This window comes from Nannobrachium achirus (assembly GCF_963921795.1).
Source record: "Nannobrachium achirus genome assembly, chromosome: 12".
Lineage (NCBI taxonomy): Eukaryota > Metazoa > Chordata > Actinopteri > Myctophiformes > Myctophidae > Nannobrachium > Nannobrachium achirus.
Window position 1 is genome coordinate 53,272,391 of NC_137832.1, and position 21,303 is coordinate 53,293,693.

Genomic DNA, 21,303 nt, shown 5'->3' on the forward strand with positions numbered 1-21,303 from the left:
ACATTTGAAAATAAACGATCTACAAGCTCATAATGATTGTAGATTTGCTATTTTCAAAAGATTTGAAAACTTGAAATGGGACATTCTTCATAATGAGTACTTTTACTTTTGGTAAAGCCACTGGAGGAGGAGGTACAGAGGAGGGACCACATTCTTTTAGAAAAGAGGAAACATTTAACTCAGATCAGTAATATTGGTCTATTTGCTTAGAATTACAGTACTTCAACTCTCTTGGTGTAGTGTTAAATGTTGAACTACTGTATAAGTGTTCATTTAACTCTAGAAAGTGGAGCTATATAAACACTGAAAAATCCAACACCAGAACCTTTGCCATGTAGGTTTTCATGACAAATGTTTATTCATTCAGAAGCATAGTATTTGTAATCTATTGTAAATGTGTTACAAATTAATACCATCATTCAAAAGTAGGCTACATGGATGCACATAAATTCACAGTCAAACATTTGAAAAGTCAAATTATAAATGTGGAAGTGTAGCAGAAAAAAACTAAACATTGGCTCTACTTTGCTACGCTGTAATACAATCACAATGTCTAGATGTCCTAGTTCCAGTGCAAAACACAATTTGTATATGGGTTCCTTTTAACTCCATAAAACGTGAAGATGATTGACGATAAAGGAGAAAAATAAGCATAAATTACAGACTGTACATACATTTAGGTGGCATTCACCATTATTGCCATTATTATTTCTATATCAGAGAGAAACCACACACTGGAGCTCTGGGGATGAAGTCGAAAGACCACCACATTTTCTCAATCTCAAAATCATGCCCCATAATCTATGCATTCTTTATGATTGTAGCCAATATTCTAGGCACATCTGGTGGTACACCCCCCTCCCTCCCTCCCTCCCTCATTCACACAGGCATACTTGCAGATATCAGGGTCGATGAGGGATGGAACGGCTCACTCGACTCACGATTCGATACACCAGGGGGTCTCCAACGTTTTCAGGCCAAGGACCAGCAGGGACCCCCACAACCTTTTCAGAGATCATTCCATAGTTTCATTGTTTGACATCAGCGTATTTTGGGTTCAATTTCAATTTGTGTTTTCAGATATTTAACCACTTGAACAGACCTTTCACTCTGTACTTAGTCTGCTCTTTTTCCCCTCTACACCAAAGCTCTTTGCCAAAAATAGCTGATCTACAAGCTCACAACGCCTCGCAGATTGTAGATCTGCTATTTTTGGCTAAAGTTCTAAGAATAAGGACACTAGGGTTCAAGTGGTTAATATAAAAAAAGAAGAAAAAAGGCTTCTATTACACATAGATTTGGAGGACCCCCTGTAGTAACTCTGAGGACCCCCTAGGGGGCCCAGACCCCCTATTGAAGACCCCTGCGATACACAATACTGGGTTAATGAGAAGATTTATTCACATTTGTTCCCACAAATCACTGAAAAACATGATTTCAATGTCTTTTTCCTGAATCAAAAAAAATAGAAAATCGTATCTTTTCTATATAAAATTAAAGAATGGTTCAGGATATCCTTAACGTATATACTGTACTCCCATTGTACATTTCGGGGTGCATCGTTACATCCCTATTAGGTTAACTCACATTAACCACTCATGCCCCATTTTCAAATATTTTGAAAAATTTAAAAAATAAATAAAAAACAAATCATATAGGCGAACATGTTCGCATATAAAGACATGCCCAACATAGGGACACCACAGTTAAGAGATCTCACTTCTTCATGTGATAGTGTTGGTCCCAGTAGTACTCGGATATCTCCATGTCCACAGACGATTGGATTAGTGCGTGCTTATAGTGTGCTATTAGGTGGAGCAGGGTTCCATTGGCTGGGTGGGGTGGGAGAGGAGGCAAATCCATGCCTCTGCTTTTGATATACTCTGCATTTCCTTTTGGGAAATGTAAACTCGACATTTGATGTTTGATATTTCTGTTTGACAAGATCACAATGTCATCACAAAACATGTTAACCACATTAACCCTGGTATCCTTATTTTAGGCAAATTTGTAAAAGATAATTTTATCCAAAAATAGAAGATGTCATACGAAGATGTATACGTATACTGTATATAGGGCTTCTTCACAGAATCAAAGGTTTTATGGTCAAGATTCACCAGGATTAAAATAATTTATATAAATATTTTTGTAAATCTTTATGGGAAAAAAAAAGAATGGACGATTTGGGCTTAAGTGGTTAAGACGATTTCCCCCCCATCTTTTCCTCTTGCAAATGGAACCCTGGCTCTCATGTCAAGTATTTCATTCAGGGGCTGGTGACGGGCAGGAGTCCAGTTCATTCAGGCACAGGCGTCCTCCACTGTCAACTCTGCTCGCATTCGTCACTCTGTTCTGTGCCGTCGCTCGCCAAGCGCATTGAGCTCAACTGGTCCTCAAAGTTCAAAAACTTGTGGTTGCATTCCTTCTCCAGCACTGTCTTCCAAAGTTTTACTAGAAGAGGAACAAAACATTAAAACTATGTTGTTAATATATTATCAACTGTATATAAATGTATAGTTTAACTTTATTATGACTCGTTGAAGCACTCTTTTTATTTTAAAGGTCGACCAGACGTCAAATGCTTACTTTCCTACTGAACTTCCTAAGCTTTCCAATTGCCACTGAAAAGCATTGACCTTTTGATAAACAAACATCAGTACTGCTGTTTTGAATACAGAATCGACCTAAACAGTAATGCTTTTCATAAGGAAGACTTTGGTATGGTAAGCAGCTTGCTGCGTTACAGTCTTAGACGGCACCTAGTAATTCATTATAAACTGCATCCATGTCAATCATTGCCTGCCAAACCCGAGTTTCCCGACTTTTATTTTTTAGCTGGATGGTGGTGTTCGCTAGCCTATGGGTCACCATTTATTTCTGTGGTGTCTCTGGACATCACCTGACACGTCGATGTCGTAACCAAGGGGACAAAAAAGATGTCATCCCTCATCTTTAGGAGACAATAGGAGATCTGTGCGCCACCGCCACCTAGCGACACGACATGCACATCACATCGTTTTAATATAGTTGCCTGTCTGTCTGAACACTGGATTAAATGTGAGAACCCAACAACATTTTGCCGTTTTCTCTACAGACTGTTGTCGAGTAAACGTGGCCTTAGTCCTCACGGCTTAGTTTTTGAAATCAGTGAAAAAAGGTGGTTGATGAACAACAAAGAGGCTGACAGTGACTTACTGTACTCTGGTTCTTGGGATGTGTCAGGAGGATCCGTGGCTGCTGGGTCATGAAGTTCCTCGGGGTTCTCCTCTCCCTCTTGGCCTGCCAGTTCCAGGTTCTCCACCATCACCTCGTAGGCCCTCCTGGCCTCCGACGACAGCTCAATCATCTTGTGGTAAAAGTCCTGTTCCGACGGGTTCGGACAATTGACATATTATGTGGTCATTTAAAGAAAAGGAGGGAGAGGAGCACTCGTCAACAAACAAAGTTCCAATACCAGTCTTGGGTGCACGGCTCAGGGAGCAAATGTACTTTAGAAAAGATGCCAGCACTCACTTTAGTCTCCTTGCATTTATATTTAATTATTGCCCCAGCAGCAGCATTCGCGGACGTTTCGACCCTCTCGGGCCTTCCTCTCAGGCCTTCCTCAGCGTGTATCTGCGCTGAGGAAGGCCCGAGAGGGTCGAAACGTCCGCGAATGCTGCTGCTGGGGCAATAATTAAATAAAAATGCAAGGAGACTAAAGTAAGTGCTGGCATCTTTTCTAAAGTCATTTAAAGAAAGCATTGTAGATCAACGTTTAAACAAATGTATTACACAGCTTGGTTGAATGCTTGATTCTGATTGCCCTGGAGGATGGCCAGTGCAACACTTATCAGTTATGGAATGCTTTCATTACCGTAAGCAAGGTAATACTTTGTTTTGTTGTTACTGTCGGATTTATTTCTCGATAATAACCACCAACCTGTTCATTACCCCTTAAGTAATCTCTCAGACGATGGGTTCCCAGATTGCTCCTTATGTAATTAAGATTGTTAATGTGGTCAACCTTTGATAGGTTAATAACTACTTATGTTTTGTTGCTGTACCCGTCTGAACAATATCCCTTTAAGGATTTGCAGCTTTACACAGACAATTCTAGGCCTAAATGGCTTAAGATGCCCACAAGGCTGACTGACTGACTGACCTGCGCTCCATCATAGTTGAAGATGCCCACCAGGCTGACTGACTGACCTGTGCTCCATCATAGTTGAAGATGCCCACCAGGCTGACTGACTGACCTGTGCTCCATCATAGTTGAAGATGCCCACCAGGCTGACGGGCACAGCCTTGTTGACGCAGCGGCCCAGGGCCTTCCTGGACAGAGCGAAGACGAACGGCACGCCCTGCTCCCGACACGTGTTGATGATGTTGTGGAGGGCCTCGTCCAGACCGCCTGCAAACACACAACAAACATGATCATGTCTAGGCCTGTCACAATAGAGGGTATGCACGTCCACTAGGATCCGCCCCCCTAATCTAGACTGAGTGGCAAAACATTGAGCAGCATGGAGCATTGGAGTTTGGAAGTGCTAGTTGCAAATCACTCAACGGCATACCACCTGTTTCTAAATTGCATATAATGCAGGAGGCAGCAGGATGTTCTGTTGTTAAAAACGAGCGCTTCCAAACTTCCAAAAATAATCCCCTGCACAGAATGTCTTGACAGAAAGTAGCTCATAACATGTATAAGATGGATTTTTATGAAACAAAAACTGTGCAGATAGAAAGAGGATAATTCAAGCTTTCAGTACAGCCGCAATGTTGGTGAGTTTCAATCAGAAAGGACTATTCTGTTTGGATGTATGGGCTGTCAAAGGCAGGAATTAGTTTTTTGCCACTCAGTAGGCGTTCCCACACAACTTCCAGCAACAGTGATGTCACGCGCATACCCTCTATTATGAAATAATCGCAATTATTTAAAATAGTCACATTTATTTCGCATAATCGTCATAATTGTTTCCGTGTTGAAAAAAGTTACACAATACATTTCGCAAAAATAGCAGAAATGTGGGTCCGCCGTCCGCGGGCTAATATGTGTCAATTTGTGTAGTACTTGACATGAAAGAGTTTGAGAGCCACTGCAGTAAAATAACCTTCTGAGACATACTAGTGACAGCATAACGGCCGAGGGCGTAGTACCTTTGGACTGACTGCGTTCACAGTTTGGCGAGATGACCACACACTTGACCTTCCGAAGCTTGAGGTGCTTGAGGACCTCTCGGAGGCCCATCACCAGACGCCTCTTCATGCGGGCCTTCATGGGGTCCTTCTGATACAGCCGGTCCTGGGAGAAGGGATGGGACCATAATTCTTATTATCGTCTACTGACATGCACTGGGATGAATTCACCTTTTATTTGCCGAGCTGCATATCCGGTGCCACTTAATTTAAACAATCACCTTATTCCTGGCCCTCATAGGGAGGCTGCCATTGCCTTTTACAGTGTGCGCTGCTTCATTCAACATCTTTTCATTTCCTCCCAAGTAAGGAAGTGAACAGGGAAGTGTGTGTTGTCAGATTTTGCCAGAGAAACAAGCGGCCAGGTCTATGAAAATAAGCCCAAGAGAAGCAACTAGGCTCAGTTTTACTACTTTACATTTACAAATAGCAGATCAGAAAGCTCACAATGTGTGACATTGGGACAAATTGTGAGCTTGTACGCATATGTGCTATTTGTTTTCGGTGAAGATGACGGAGGCACGCCGACTCAGGCGACTTTGATCCACGAGAGACACCTCCGAGTGAGTCGCCGTGTCGAAGATCGCATGAGCCGACTCAGCGCCGCTAGACGTTGTAAACCAGGGGGCCAGAATAGCTCATCTTCGTCACCTACTGTACGCGCAGTCCAAGTGAACACAACAGAGTGCTCCCTACCTCCGGTTCAGCCAATCGCAAGCTTCCGCGGGAGGGTCTTAACTGAACCCAAGCGGTGTTTTGATACACACGTTTCCCCAAGCCCAGGTGTTTGGCCCTACTTCCTGGGAGTGGCCAGGAATAAGGTGAATAATTGGTAAAACAATAACTTGGAAATTACGTACTTGATACAGTCACTCTCTACCCTACTCTAAATGTTCCGCACCAGGATAATGGATGTTGAGGATATCCTAAATCGCAATTTCTTTGGTCACAATAATCGTGACATGAAATATGGTCCCATCACTACCTGGAAGCGGACCAGCTCCTTCAGCAGCGTGGTCACACACTCGTCCACGTCTTTGCTCAGCACCTGGCTACAGTAACTGCAAGCAAGAGAGGAAAAGAAAACAAGACCGGGTTCTAATAACAGGGTTCCCACACATTTTTAACAATGACATTTCTAAACTTTTCCATAGCTTTTCCAAAGTATTTGACCCCATTTCCAGGCCCAAAGCAATCACAGGTTGCAATAATGAGAGTCTTAAACCAGCGTGCTATCAATGCACCAAGACAAGACTCGAGTAAAGGTGTCACTTGGCAAAAATAACAGATCTATAACAACGTATCACGTAGCATTGCATTTTACCATGTAATTTTGGAAAAAAACAATGTATTTCGTTGCTGTCGGGCAGAAACGTATCTTATACACATATTTGAACTTAGATTTTTCGTAAATTAACGTTCTGCTTGATCTTACTACAGCGTCACACAAAAGCATCAAAAGTAGGAGATCTCCAAGCTTGAAACGCGGTGCGTTTTGAGCTTGTGGATCTGCTACTTTTGCCTTTTTCTAAAACATTTGATTAATTCCAAATCTTTTCCAGCCCTTGAAAACAGTACATTTCTAAATATTACAGGAATTTCATGGCCGTGGAAGCCCTGTAATAAAGCTGTGTCTTCCTTTATTGGATCTCGTACTGCATGTGGCCAGTCTATGACACCAGCACTATGACGTCATCACGTCAGATGTCTCCATATATGGGCAAAGTCATCATGTCCATTAAACAACATTTCATCATTTGAAACGAGAATATGTATATAAATGTGTAGTACTTCTGTTGGCCACAAGATGGGGCACTTTCCTAACATTCCATTGTGGTTCAATGTCATGTGATTGTTTATGTCTGAAATCATGAAACATACTACTACTACAAGCTCGCTTGTAGAACAGAAATGTAACTGTCAACGACCGACAAAAACACAATTAAATCGTTAATTATAATTATCGTTCTGTAAAATGTCATAATAGTGACAGCGCTAGTCACAAGTACATTGAACAACATTATACGATCTAGCATGTGATTTTGGACACAGCCTTACTCTCTGAACTTCCTGCTGTGGATTTTGGGTGCATTGTGGCGGACAAGCAGTGGTGCCTGGATCTCAGTGTTTGTTTGCTCTCTTCCACCCTCCTCCTCCTCCTCCTCCTCCTCTTCTCCCTCTCCCTCTATCAGCTCCTCTGTTTGATTACTCTCGTGATGACCCTCTGGCTCGTCTTCTGGCCCCGGAGGAGGACTGCTGATCTCATCTGAATTTGAGTAAGCAAACACACAAACATCAGGTTTATCAGGTTTGTCATTACTTTTTTTTGTTTAGTTTATTAGCACACAGTTATAAAAAGAAAAAATAGAACAATACATATCAAGGAAACAAAACACTGTGCAAGGACAGGCTTATTTGGAATCCTTTCCTTAAATGGAGGAGGTAATTAATTAACAGATTAAAAGTTCAATAAGAACAATACCAAAACAGCAGCTTGTTTACGGTTTGTGCATCTAGACTACGATTTGCTGCTTCATGTTAACCAGTTAATAGCCATTTTATACTTTGGTAAATGGACTGCATTTACATAGTGCCTCTTTTTCCAAAGCGTTTTACAATGTTTTTCAAGACAGAATAATAAATATATAAATACAGCATGGAATTGTGGACAAAATCTTATCTGACGACAACAAACCATTCGTAGTCTTGGGTCTGAAATCCAGGGTTCCCACACATTTTTACCAATTAATTTCCAAAACGTTTCCAGAATATTTAACCCGATTTCCAGGACTAACAATAATTCAGCTCAAAAACGAGTCACTTACTCCTATGCGCAATGCCCAAAGACAGGTAGTGTATGCCAGTGGTTCTCAACCTTTTCAGGCTGTGACCCCCGAAATAATCATATTTGAAGAGAGTTGACGAATTTTGTATAACACGGTTTTATTGTGAAAATAGCCAATCTACATGCTGAGCATGTAGATCTGCTATTTTCACAATTTCTGCCTCTAATATTTGACAATTTGGCCAATGTTTAATTTGTCATTTCAGAGGTATTAACAAAATCAATAACCAAAGACAATGCATAGCTATTTTTTTCCAGGACCTTCCAGGACCCTTGATATATTCCAAAACTTTTCCAGTACTGGAAAAATATTTTTTCTAATTTCAAAATATTTCCAGGAATTTCATGACCGTGGGAACCCTGTAAATCTCATCGAATGGTGGTCCATGGCTCACATGCCGAATAAATAAGCCTTGACATGAAAATGATTGAAAACCACTGTAAGTGGTTACGTGGTTGCCAGGGCTGACCAGTATCACTGGGGTCACATTGCTCCTCTGTTGCCGTCTGGTCGGCAGCTTGGGGTTGTTCCTCTTGTCCAGGAAGCAGGCCTCTTTCCTCCAACAGGCGGTTCTGTTTCCTCTCCTCTCTCTCTTTCAGAATGACCTGACAAACATGTCGGGACGGGACGATTATCGTTATTATCCTTTATCGTGATAAAAAAACGCTCACGATAATCATATCGCGGAGATTTAAATTCATCGTGAAGTTATCCTCCGTCACGCACTGGGATCAATTCACCTTTTATTTGCAGAGCTGCATATATCCGGTACCACTTAAAGTCTCTATAATTAAGGAAAAAACAAACCTGGAAATAACATACTTGATACAGTCTTTTTTTCACTCTCTACCAAAAATAGCTGATCTACAAGCTCACAACTTGTAGATCTGCTATTTTTTGGCAAATGTTCCGCCCCAGGATAATGGATGTTGGGGATATTTTGATTAATCGCGATAATATTGTAAATCACCATTTCTTTGTTCACAATAATCGTGACATGACATTTTCATATCGTCCCATCCCTACAAAAATGAAGCCACACACATCCTAGGGTTCCTGTGGATATGTGAGTGGACTCACCCTCTTCAGGGGGGTGGGTTTCTTGGCTTTGGGCACCTCTCTCTGCTTGCCCTTCTTCACCATGGGGCTGGTGGAGTCCAGCGGGTTGTGGGCGATCTTGTCCTGCTGCCAGGGGAGCTTCTTCTGCGCCGCCGCTGGCTTGTGGCACGCGGCGGGCAGGGCACCGCCCACTGTGCAAAGACAACAGGAATTGATTGACCCGTGGAATATTTTATTAGACATTAATGTAAAACAGCACTAATACAGTCAAAAACACTTGTCACTTCTCGCCTGTCTACCTCCCCCTCTAGCCTCCTGAAGGTGGATTTTCAGGGCTGTTTTAAAGGAAGCCAGTGAACTACATTTTTAGTTCAAGTCAAGACAAGTCAAGACGTGCTCCCAGTTTCTGATTAGGGCTGTAGCTGTAAACTATCCATTATCTCTCTTATCGATTACTTTTGAATAATTGCTCTGGAGCTCTTTGAAAATAGCTCACAATGAGCTTGTAGATCTGTTATTTTAGTCATCTTTGAAAGGTGTTGAAAAAATACAATGTCGATATCGAGGTATTTAGTCAAAAGAATATCTATTAAGCCCATATTGGCCTGCCCTAGAGGGAGAGGAGTCTTCTTACCTGACAGAGTGACTGGCTTGGCCTCCTGCTTGGCTTTGTGAGACTGCTGTTTCTTCTCTAGGGCCGCCAGCATGTTGCCAATGTCCAGCTGGACAGGAACCTTGCTCTTCTTCCCACCGCTCTGAACAGCTTTCTGGAGATCACAGGTAAGAGCAGCACCAACCAACATGGTTAAGCCCTCTATTCTTAGTCAAGCGGAGTAACGGACATGAATTGCAAGTAGCTTTTTAATAGTGGTGGAAAAAGTACCAAAAATAAAACACGGTTGTTTTGTTTTATGGTCGTGCACATTTTTTTTCCAATGCATGCCTGGCCTTGTTGACAGATTTGGAAGCGATTTCAAAGCTCTGGGTCCAAAACTGAATAATTTGTAAAAATCCACGATACATTGCAGTGAATGAGGTGGCTGTATTTCACACAAAACGCTCACAGAAGTTACAGGATTAATTCATAAATAGCTGGCACGATATGTATTAAGAGAAAAACTAAAACAAACCTGTGCTTTCTTTGTGGCATCCGTGGGCAGAGTTATTCCTCCAGTGGCTTTGTCTTTGTTTTGGTGGTCACCCTGCTGCGGTTGAACACCCTCTCTTTGGCTTGGCTGTACAAAACAAAACACATTGTGTCATTTTAAAGACAACATTGACAGATCTGTCAATAGGGCCGTCAAGATCATGAAACGATCAGATATTACATTTATCCCTTTACCGCTTTCCTGGCTGGGTAGAATAGCCCTTATCAAAATGAACGTTCTCCCGAGAATACTGTATCCCTTACAAATGGTTCCTGTTTTACTGACAAACAAGGTCATAAAGCAGTTAGAGGGTTGGTTGAGTTCCTTTATTTGGAATGGGAGGAAGCCTCGCCTGAGAATGGCCAAGCTTCAGATGGCCGGTGCGGATGGTGGTTTAGATCTGCCTAATATTAGGCTTTACCAACTGGCTGCACATCTTAGGGTGCTTACTGGCTGGCGTATTCCTGACCCATCTTCAATTTGGCTTGATATTGAATCCTATCAATCTAGATGCTCACTTTGGAACTTATTGTTTATCAAAGACTTTAAATCCGTGAAGGAACTATGTTCTAACCCCATCACACTGTGTTCAATTAGGGCCTGGAGGGCTACCCGTACTATCGAGAACCGTTCTAAACTAACATCTCCTCTTACTCCAGTAGTGGGTAATCCCGACTTTAAGCCAGGTTATGAGGATGGGGGGTTCGAGGTCTGGCGGACACAGGGCATCAGAAAGCTCGGAGATCTATTTGATGGTCAAATTTTGATGTCCTTCGCACAGCTGCAGCAGCGTTTTGGTTTATTGAGACCTGAACTTTTTAGGTATTTCCAAATCAGAGCTTTTATTACTAAAGACACCTCACTGTTAACCAATTGTTCGGCTTCGCAGGTGGAAAGGACTCTTTCTCTCCGATTGGCTAAAAACCTTATCTCTATTTTCTACCAAGTACTGAATTCAAATTCCTCCACAAACTCCCATGCTGTCAAACAGTTATGGGAGAAAGATTTCAACATCTCTATCGATAATGTTGATTGGAATGAAATGTGGACGTATGCAAAGGAGATTTCTGTCTGCAATCGGACTAAATCCATACAGTACCGCATATTACATCGTATACATATAACTTCTGTCCTTAAAAACAAAATGGATTCTAGTGTGTCCCCACTTTGCCTCAAATGCAAAACAGAAATCGGTAATTACGACAAGATAGACGCCTTTTATAAAATCTGGGACCCCTACTTCAGATGCATCGGGCCCACGCTGTCTGCTGCTGTGCTTAAAGGGTTCCCCTGTCGGCCTTGACTTCTATCTGTCGCTGTTTCACTTGTCTTGAAGTTTCTCGACTGATGTTGAACTGTGCTCAGTGAATCTAGTTCCGATCTGGGTCAGGTGCCTGCCCTCTCCACTCTGAGGGGGTCGTGGGGGGGCTGGGGACTGATTGCTTCGCTCATCATGTATTCATTTTTCCATTCTACATGTTATTGCCTGATCTTGTTATGATTATTATTCTTGTTTTTGTTTCAGTTTGTTTGTCTCTTTTTCCTTTTCTTGTATAGTGTTGTTGTTGTCTAAATAATGTATGTTTAAAAATGTAATAAACATATTATTATTAAAAAAGAAAAGAAAAAAGATATTACATTTATGTGAATTTCATCCAGCTGTTTTGATAAAGATTCAAGGAAACAATTCTAACGATTATGCAAGAACGATTGTGTTCAGATAATGTGTACGATATGTAAACTAGAAGTGTGGTTGCCGTGACACGAGTCACACTTGCAAATGAATTGTGGCATATGGCCCAAGTGCGTGCCACCAAAACTGTGGGAGGAGTAGCGCAGCAAAATAAAGTTTATCCAGAAAGATGGATGGAAGAAAGTTGGACACATACTATAGCCTATCATTAAAGCACATGGTTTGTGTGTGAAGTGAATTGCTGCTCCATACCTCATTGCATAGCTTTGTTGTATTGCTGCTGGCTACGGATCTTTTGGCAACAGCCAAACCTGGAAACTCCTCTTCATCCTGGGAACAGAAGGCCTTGATTCAAATCTGACCGGTGCTTAAACACTATACTTAGTTGACCGAGACCCCTAGGGCTATAAAATAAGACTAGATTTCTCTCTAGACCAGATTTCTTAGCAGCAGTGCGGTGAGCTGCGAGCTTGTAGATCTGTAAAGGTTTTTGAAAAGCGCATGTTTCTATCATCAGTGGTTCTCAAACTTTTTCATGTCAAGGACCCTTAGAATTATATGTAATTGGCCACAGACCCCCGTCTCGAAATATTATGTATCAGGTACCCCCCAGAAGCAAATATTTGAGTTACAAATATTCAATATATTCAAAGATGTGCAAACATTTTCATGATTTTTCAAAAATAGCAGATCTACGAGCTCGCAGCGTGGCACTCGTGCCGCGCTGTGAGCTTGTATATCTGCTATTTTTCAATAGCTAAAGTATAAAATAATTCCAGGTCTTAATGGGTTAAAAGCTAGTAAACGGTGCATTAAAGTGACCTCAAACTTGGGAGGCTCCTGCTGAACCACGGCCTCCTCTGGATCCACCTCTTCGTCTTCCCCTCCGCTCTTGCCTTTCTTCTTCTTCTTCCTCCGCTGCTTCCTCTTCTCCAAAACGCTTTCCTCCTGCGTCGCTTCCTTCTGACCAGTGAAGAAGAGTGGGAGTCTTTTCAAGTCATTTGACATCTACAGAGTGACTATAGAGCAGTGGTTCTCAACCTTTTCAGGCCGCGACCCCCAAAATAATCATATTTTAACCACCCTACGAGCACTAAGAGTTGAGGGATTACATTTTGTATAACACAGTTCTTCTCGTGTTGCGAGGCGTTGTGAGCATGTAGATCTGCCATTTTCACAATTTCTGCCACTAATATTTGACAATTTGGCATTTTCCAAAACATTTGATTAATTCCTAATCTTTTCCAGGCCTGGAAAACTATTTTTTAAATTTCAAAATATCTCAAGGAATTTCGTGATCGTGGGAACCCTGTAAACCACACCATGGGACATGTGGAGATTGTGGACAGGGATGTAATTAAGAACCTAAAGTGTACCTTGGTGCCGCTGCTCCCGTTGACAGTCCTCTCTTTGGGCGCGGGTGCTTTGGGTGGCTGAGAGGCCACGTTGGCCCAGGAGGAGACCACTGGCCCCGAGCCATCGCTGGGACTCCCTGCTCTGGTCGGCTGACCTGTTCACATCAAACACCAAAAGGTTTGTTTCAGGAAATAAATAATAATAATAATTCTTATTTATGCACACCTGATCGGCTCAGAGACGGGTGCGTAGACAGGGATCAACGAATAGAAAAACAAAATGAACCACCATCTGCACTTACACAATATGATCACTTTTATTATTTAAGCAGCTTAAATAATACAAGTGTTCACATTGTGCAATTACTGACGGTGTGCGGGTCATTTCGTTTTTATACAACACAAATCTACTGAAAGGAATACAGTATTTTGAAATGGAGACAGGCAATATAATTGTCTCTCCCCCCCCCCCCCAGTTATTGAAAGTCAGCTTTGTAACACTGATAATTGTTGCTGTGTTTCGTGTTGCTTAGATTTTATTGCACTTCTCAAGATGGCAAAGATGGTCATAATCGCTTATGAAGACATGCTAGATAGATAAATTAGCTAAATAACATGTTGACAATGATAATCATTTTTTCAAAAATTACAATCACAAAGCCCTAAAACCTTTGCCTTGTTTGGCCAATAACTAAATCAAGTTAGCGAAGAAATGTGTAACATTTGAGGTTGATTTTCATTCTCTACTACAGAATTTACTTGTGAATAACTAAATGGTGAATGATAATGACAAATATCCAACGGTCATAAATAGCACATCAGAGATGGCAGAAGTTGGATCCTACAGTACCTGCTAGGACAGCAGATGATGCAGGTTTAGCATCACTGGCACATTGACGGGGCTCATGCTTTGCTGGCGGTCCACTTCTGGTGAGCAGGGTCTGTGTGTGGAGAGTGAAAGTGTTACAGTATGTGTTGCACACTACTCTTAAAACTCATTGAGTGCCAGCCTATCACCACTAGAGGGCGCCCAGTGACCAGAGAATAATAGAGATATGCTGGTAATGCATGCCCAAGCCCTGGAGCCATGACTTTTTTTACAAAGGAAAGGACACTTTCCTTTGTGCATGTACAGGAAGAGGATGAAGTTAGCTTGAAGTTAGCTATTGGCTACCAAGCATTTTAGAAGCCTTATTTTCGTCAACTTAGCCATGATTAAACCTTGCACACCTCATGCATGGGAAAAAAACAGAGAAGAATGAGCTCTAAAAAATCCAATGCAATCCTGGATTGCATTGGAGTGGATTTGTGCAGTTTGTTCACAGCTTTCAAACAAAAAAATCCGATTGGAAATCCGTTCAGGCATTCTTGAGATAATCGCCATTATGTTTTACATGTAATGTAAACAAAAATGGCTGCCCTGTATGTTAGATGGGGTTGTATGGGGGTGGAACATGCAAAATCGCGATTGAAATCATGTTCACTAGATTTGATGGGGTCCAAAAAAAAAAAAAAAAAAATCAAAAAACATTTTTTCAATTTTTTTTTTTTTTTTTTTTTTTTTAAAAGCCGAACTTGTTCGGGATCGGCACTCTACGATACGCTAATAAAGCCGAACTAGTTCGGGATTGGCACTCAATGAGTTAACTAGAGCCTGACTGATTTGTGCTATCCTGATAATTCTATTGTACCTTTTAACCTTTTAAGTTTTAACCTTGGTCAATTGTATCTTAGAATTTATCAAATAAATCAAAATCGATTTCAGCAATTATGCATTCGATGTGTCCCGATTCTTAAGCACTGCTATCCCTAATTTGGGCAGACAACATATAAAAGAAAAAGAAAAACATCTCACATTATAATGTGTTGCAAGATTGTAGGTTTTTGAATAGGGCTTAAAGCCTCATTATGTAACTTATGTAACTTTACTTGTACATTGTATGTTTGTATGTTAAAAAAATATTCTAAAATAGAAACTTTAATCAAATCCACCTATTCAAATTGATTAGAAATCTTTTGACAAAATATCGGTCAAAGCGTCGGTAATCTGTGGTCTAGGACTCATTGGCCAGGCTCTATGCTTTACCTCACTTTGACAGCAAACGCGTGCCCATTTCACATGGACACAATTACATGTACTATGTTTCAGAATACCTACCTTGTTCGTGAATACTGCTGGCCTTCGAATTTCCGGGTTCGGGGACTCAGGAGCTGGGCCCCAGCACGCCTTCTGTTGAACAGGAACGAATGGACTGCCAGGAACTGACCTGATCCCCAACTCAGGGAAATCAGCCATCCTCACCTCAAATGCTGCCGATTCACTCTGTGTAGATTTGGGTCGGTCGACAGAGTTCGGGGCAGATCTGGTGTCTCTCACACCTTTACGGAAATAGCAACATTTATATAGCATTATCTTATAGGATGCCCACGAGTATTCTTCATACACTGAATATACATTTAACCCAGGCGTCACTATTTTGGATGTCATTTATAGTTTTCATTAGATAATTTTGAAAATGTTTTGAAAATAGATCTAAACGCTCAAGAAGTGTGCACAAACAGTCCAACTTTTGCATACATGGTCAAATTTGTGACAATCATACAGTACATTCCACTGACTGAGATCATTGTGGAAAATTATAGTAAAAGATTCAACATTCAATAGGGTTTATCTGTCACTTACTCATACGAGTACAAGCAGGGAAATGGTGTTGTTGCATGCTCCGCAAGATAGTGTTCATAGTACATTTACAACATAAAGGGGTGTGTGCGTGTGTGTGTGTGTGTGTGTGTGTGTGTGTGTGTGTGTGTGTGTGTGTGTGTGTGTGTGTGTGATGTATGTACCTCTTCTAGACGCATCCAGTGATTTCTTGCCATGCCTTCTCTCCTGAGAGGAAGAGTCACTGTTGTATTTTGAGGTCTGTGGACAAAAGATGAAATTACATTTTATTAATCTGATTACTACGGTCTGGCTTTTCAACACTAAACAGGAAAAGAATGAGCTCACCTTCGACTGTGGATCTCGTATGGACCCGTTCTCTTTGGATGGGTAAGCCCTGGCATCTGCCGTCCCTCTAACACGGCGGCTGCTGCTATAGCCATGTTTGCTTGGGTTTTCTCCTCCGCTACCCTGCTGCACTGCGGTGGCTGGTGACCTCTGCCTTGGGTTAGCGACCACCTCATCCCTAGACATAGGAGAGGCCAGATTACAGTTTACACTAGGGCTGTAACTGACTATCAATTATTTTCTTATTTTATTAAATGATGGATTGTTTATAATCAATTAAATATGTTAGTTTGATTGACTGTTGCACCCCTAGATGTTTACAACAAGAACCGTGAGTGTGACCAACAAGGACTCGAACCCGGTTCATCCGCATGAGTGACCAAACGTCACCTACCACTCTGCCCCTCTTGGTAAAGGATATATTAAGCTTCTGGGCATCAGGCAGGGCTACTCTGTTCCCCATTTGTCCTCACCGCAATCACAAGGTGAAAAGAAGCGGCCAATTAATGATTTATTTTTATGTTTTTCTCTGTTAAGCACTTGTGCTTCATCTTCTGCTCTGTAAAGCGCTTTGAGCTGCATTTCATGTCATGAAAGGTGCTATACAGATAAAGTTTTATTATTATTATTATGTGCCAGGGTCCGTGGCAAGTTTTAGATTTTCTGTTTTACACACCAATGTTTTTACAAAGGGACCCCAATGCAAACAAGCCTAACAGCTTTCTTTATCCTTAATTTAGTTGACTTTGTATCAGTGAACTGTACCGTCCTGTACTTTTCCTATGCAAACTTCTAATAAAGTATTCAATGGATACAGGTTTTTTTATGACTGTATTACTACGATACTATGGGCACATCAGGAGTTCACTAGCACAGTGGTTCTAAACGTTTTATTTGCAAGGACCTCCACAACTCTGAGAGTGTACAAATGGAACCAAATGAGCCCGTAGGGTTCATTTGGCCATAATCAGTGTCACAGACCTGTTATGGTCATTCAGGGCTATCTCTCATGTGTTTCTGGTAATATTATTTCCCTATTATGTCCCAAGCTAAAATTGGAATTTTGGCCAAATAAATCCACCACAATCCAGCATGGCGATGACCCCTTTTCATATCGGAGACACGTGCTGGTCAGCACCCTCCCACATGACCAACTGTAGGGGTCAGCGGTGACAAGGGCCTACACATGATGCGGGGGAGATAAATTACAAGCACATTAGCATTAGGAGCAGCCATAGCTTAATGGGTAGAGTGAAGATCCCCAGATCCCAGCCTTGGCTATGTGTCTGTCACAGGGCTTGTAAGAAATCCTTCAGGACAAGTTCATTAAAAAGTTCCTTGTGCGTCGGACAAGTGGCTCTTGGTTTCACTTTTTCTGTGACACTCCTAGTAGCTTTGTGCTGCAGAGTAGACTGCCCAAACTATGGAGTGGAAGGTGGAGGGGGGCAAGGGTGGTGGTTAACAGTCCTGTTGTTATTCATTTTCTCTCAATGTCTGACTCCTGTCATTTAATGGGGCTATTCACCTGACAATCCATATGATAATAAATTGACACAGTACAGTGATCGGCTACACATGGCCATTATTGTCGCTCTTTCCTTACGCTAAATGGGTGATCAAACTAATGGCCCGATGACTAAACACTGGTTTAAATCAAAATGTCTCATTTTTATTCAGACAAGTGAATGGGAAATGTACTTGTCCGAAGGACAAGTGCCTCAAAACGTTAATGTCAAGTCCTGTTTGAGAAAGGCCCTAACTGGCTATTAAAATGGGTGAAGCTGAAACTGAATTTCACCTGCAGGACTAACAAAGGTCTCCCTCCTACCTCCCTTTCTGAATATAAATGGTGCATAATATAGGGCTTTTTTATCCAAAGCGCTTTACATAGATTGGGTTCACCCATTCAAACACACACTCATTCATACACCAATGTCGGAGGAAACCATGCAAGGCACCAACCTGCTCATCAAAAGCAACTAGGCGTTCAGAGTCTTGCTCAAGCACACTTCGAGACTAACTCTGGGGGAGCCCAGGATGGACCGGGGAACCTCGTGGTTCCCATCCGGCCACTCTACCCCTGAGCCACTGCCCCTGCAATGTGAGGGTGCCATTAGTCCGACGGTACCTAACCCTAACCTCAGTAAAACTATGCCTAAACTTAACCCTGACACTAACCCTAAACCTAACCACCGTCGGAGTAATGAGATGTCGGACTTATGTGCAGACCCCAATGTGAGTGTGACCACCAGGGTAACTTGTCAAAAATCTGATCTTAGACACAAGACACAAAGTTTGAGGGAACGTCGTGAACGTTTACCTTACGTATCGTCTTGCACGCTGCTCAGAAAGATAGGGGTTTGGTAGTCTCATGACGGGCGGTGGTGATGATGGCGATGGCGAAGCTGTGGCCAGCTCCCCCCTGACTGGTGCCATTATGACGTCATCATCTGACCTGTGGAATCTAGGGAAGAAGGGCTGGACGGCAGCTGACAGCTTGCTCTCCTGAAAAGAACAATTTTCATCATGGTCCATGATCACCGAATGAGACACCTACTGAACATGCACATACCCAGGAAAATCTTTTATGCATTTTTGTAACTCTGAGAGGAGACACATAACTTTTGTACCATTTCCGAGTTAAATCAACACTCGGAATTCCATTGTGTAGGGCAGTGGTTCTCAACCTTTTAAGGCCGCGGCGCAAACCCCAAAATAATATTTTATCTGGGGACACCCCCACCCTAAGAGTTGAGGCATTACATTTTGTATAACACAGTTCTATTGTGAAAATAGCAGAACTATGCTAGTTTCACAATTTCTGCCTCTAATATTTGACAATTTGGCCAATGTTTAATTTGTCATTTTAGAGGGATTAAAAAGTCCTTAAATTGTCACTTTAGAAATGGGCAGATACCCTATACACTTTATGTCGGTGTGTTTACTGTTGAGTGAGAAAACAATGCTGTACATTAAGAGTTAATCATCTGGGGACCCCCAAAATCATTTGGGGACCCCCCTGGCCCTGGGGGTCCTGACCCACAGGTTGAGAACCACTGGTGTAGGGGAGAAAGTTCAAACTCTAACTCAGTTAACAGCTATAGTTGTTCTTGACAGCTAGCTTATTAATAACGGTAGGTTAGGAATACATAGGCTTGTTAGGCAACAAGGATAGCATTGTTATTAACGTTTAATTAGGATGTGGCTAATTAACAGGCAGCAAAACTAACAGTCCAGTAGTAGCAGTGCTATAGCATTAGCTCACCTTGTCCATCTGTAGCTTTGGATCATACAGTCACAACCAGTTGCTTCTTTACTAGTGTCATTGTTTATGTTAAAGTGCTAGCGTTAGCTTATGTTCTCTACCCAGTTCATTTGCTAACGATGCTAAGCTACCTGTAGATAAGCTTTAGCTAAACTCGCGTCACCAAGAGGACGCAGTACGTGTGGGGAAAGCTTGGTTTCTGTGTATTAATGTGTTTGTGTTCGGGGGCTCATATCCGGTCTTGAGCCCGCCTACTGTATCCGGTCATTTCCACTCACACAATACAGGCGCGCACCAGACCGTCTACGTATCCGCTCCACACCGGATGTTTAAACAGCAAAGTGAATTGATTCCAACCTACCAAACGCTTCTGATAGGGCAGAGTCTACTTCCCATAGACCGGATGAACGGTTACTCTGTGTGATTGGCTGGCCAAGACAACTGCTGACGCGCTACGATTTGGTCCATAGATTTGGACAAATATCGACTTAAAAATAAATGTTAACAAGTGATATATAAACTCATTATGAGGCAATTTACAGTTCAGGGTGGAGAATACCTCCAAAGACCTTCAGTCTAGCTGTCACGCTGACAACCAAGAAGTCAATCTATATATTATCTAATTTATATGAGATACTTAAATGGTTTCTTGTGGAAATAAGCTTAGTCTTTTCATGGATCTCCTTTTAGTAGACCTTGTACCAGTGAACTGTACCGTCATTAAACTGTACCTTTTCCTATGCAAACTTCTAATAAAGTCTTCAATCAATCAAAATCAATCTCAGCGTGATCATCTGTTCAGGATATGGGATCCATTCTAAACCATAGCCAAAAGCTGTTTGATGTATGCGGCTTGTTGACATGTATTGACAGCGCCACTCTGTGGTGTAACCGCGCAACTACCTTTAACAAAAACTAGAAACTGATGTTTGCAAAAAGTTGTTTATGAATGCTTGATAAATATTTACAGTAGTGAATAATAACGGATTCATTTACATTCATTCATCACATTTCATCTAGCTTACGTCTTTACAAAGCTTTTAAAAAATAAAATAGGTGTTTTTATAGCAACATTTGTGTTAAAATACAGTTTTTGTAGAAATACATTTACTTTTATACCTCTGAATACTGCAGTAAAATATGATATGCATAGCATACATTGGTGATAACAACATTGCATAACGAAATTACCAACCAAACAAGCATATAAAGATGATTCATTTGAATAGGCCTAAGAGTAAAAAAAAGTAAAAAAAAAAAGAGAAATCTCCCAAATAGCATCATAAGAAATCAGTGATCAAGAAGAGAGAATAAATATACCTCCCTTGTCGTTGTAAACAACAAATAACCAGTTCAGTGCTTTTCAAGCAGCTGTAAACATTACTACTTTTTAACAAAGCAATAGCAAAACTATGGCGTATCTACACTTTTTAACAACCTTTAACCTGGTGTCCATATTTTGGTCATCTTTTTATTTGAAATGCCAAAAATGTGATGCGCTGTAAGCTTGTAGATCAGCTGGGTTCGCTATTTGTCGTATGGTGAAGTATATTATAGAACGTCAGTGATTCAAAACAATATATCCTGGAATATTGATTTTATTATCTGGATGTCTTTGTTCACAGACACAAAGAAGAATCGTGATGGTTTTGTGGATAGTTTTTCACTAGATTTTGGGGTTAATTTCCGGTGAATTTGAAGATCCCGATGCCATCATCTTCATAATTCAAATTGTAAAATCAACGTAAAATG

The 21,303-nt window shown here is 41.5% G+C and overlaps 1 protein-coding gene across 2 annotated transcripts; it reads right to left on the minus strand.

The window, feature by feature from the left end:
• Nucleotides 1–419: 419 nt before the first annotated feature.
• LOC308295084 (selenocysteine insertion sequence-binding protein 2-like) lies at nucleotides 420–19,704 on the minus strand. Of its 2 annotated transcripts, none has more exons than XM_080738041.1 (19): nucleotides 19,552–19,704; nucleotides 18,607–18,791; nucleotides 16,287–16,464; nucleotides 16,124–16,199; nucleotides 15,438–15,658; nucleotides 14,130–14,220; nucleotides 13,301–13,434; nucleotides 12,747–12,884; nucleotides 12,177–12,254; nucleotides 10,214–10,318; nucleotides 9,718–9,850; nucleotides 9,105–9,274; nucleotides 8,494–8,629; nucleotides 7,237–7,444; nucleotides 6,164–6,239; nucleotides 5,140–5,284; nucleotides 4,239–4,393; nucleotides 3,196–3,361; nucleotides 420–2,451 (listed from the first exon to the last, which is right to left on the minus strand). In XM_080738041.1, the coding sequence occupies exons 1-19, from the start codon at nucleotides 19,558–19,560 to the stop codon at nucleotides 2,324–2,326; spliced, it is 2,532 nt and encodes an 843-aa protein (XP_080594167.1). In that variant the 5' UTR covers nucleotides 19,561–19,704; the 3' UTR covers nucleotides 420–2,323. The 2 variants fall into 2 exon arrangements, with proteins under 2 accessions (XP_080594167.1, XP_080594166.1); XM_080738040.1 differs by having other exon boundaries at nucleotides 12,747–12,887.
• Nucleotides 19,705–21,303: the final 1,599 nt, after the last annotated feature.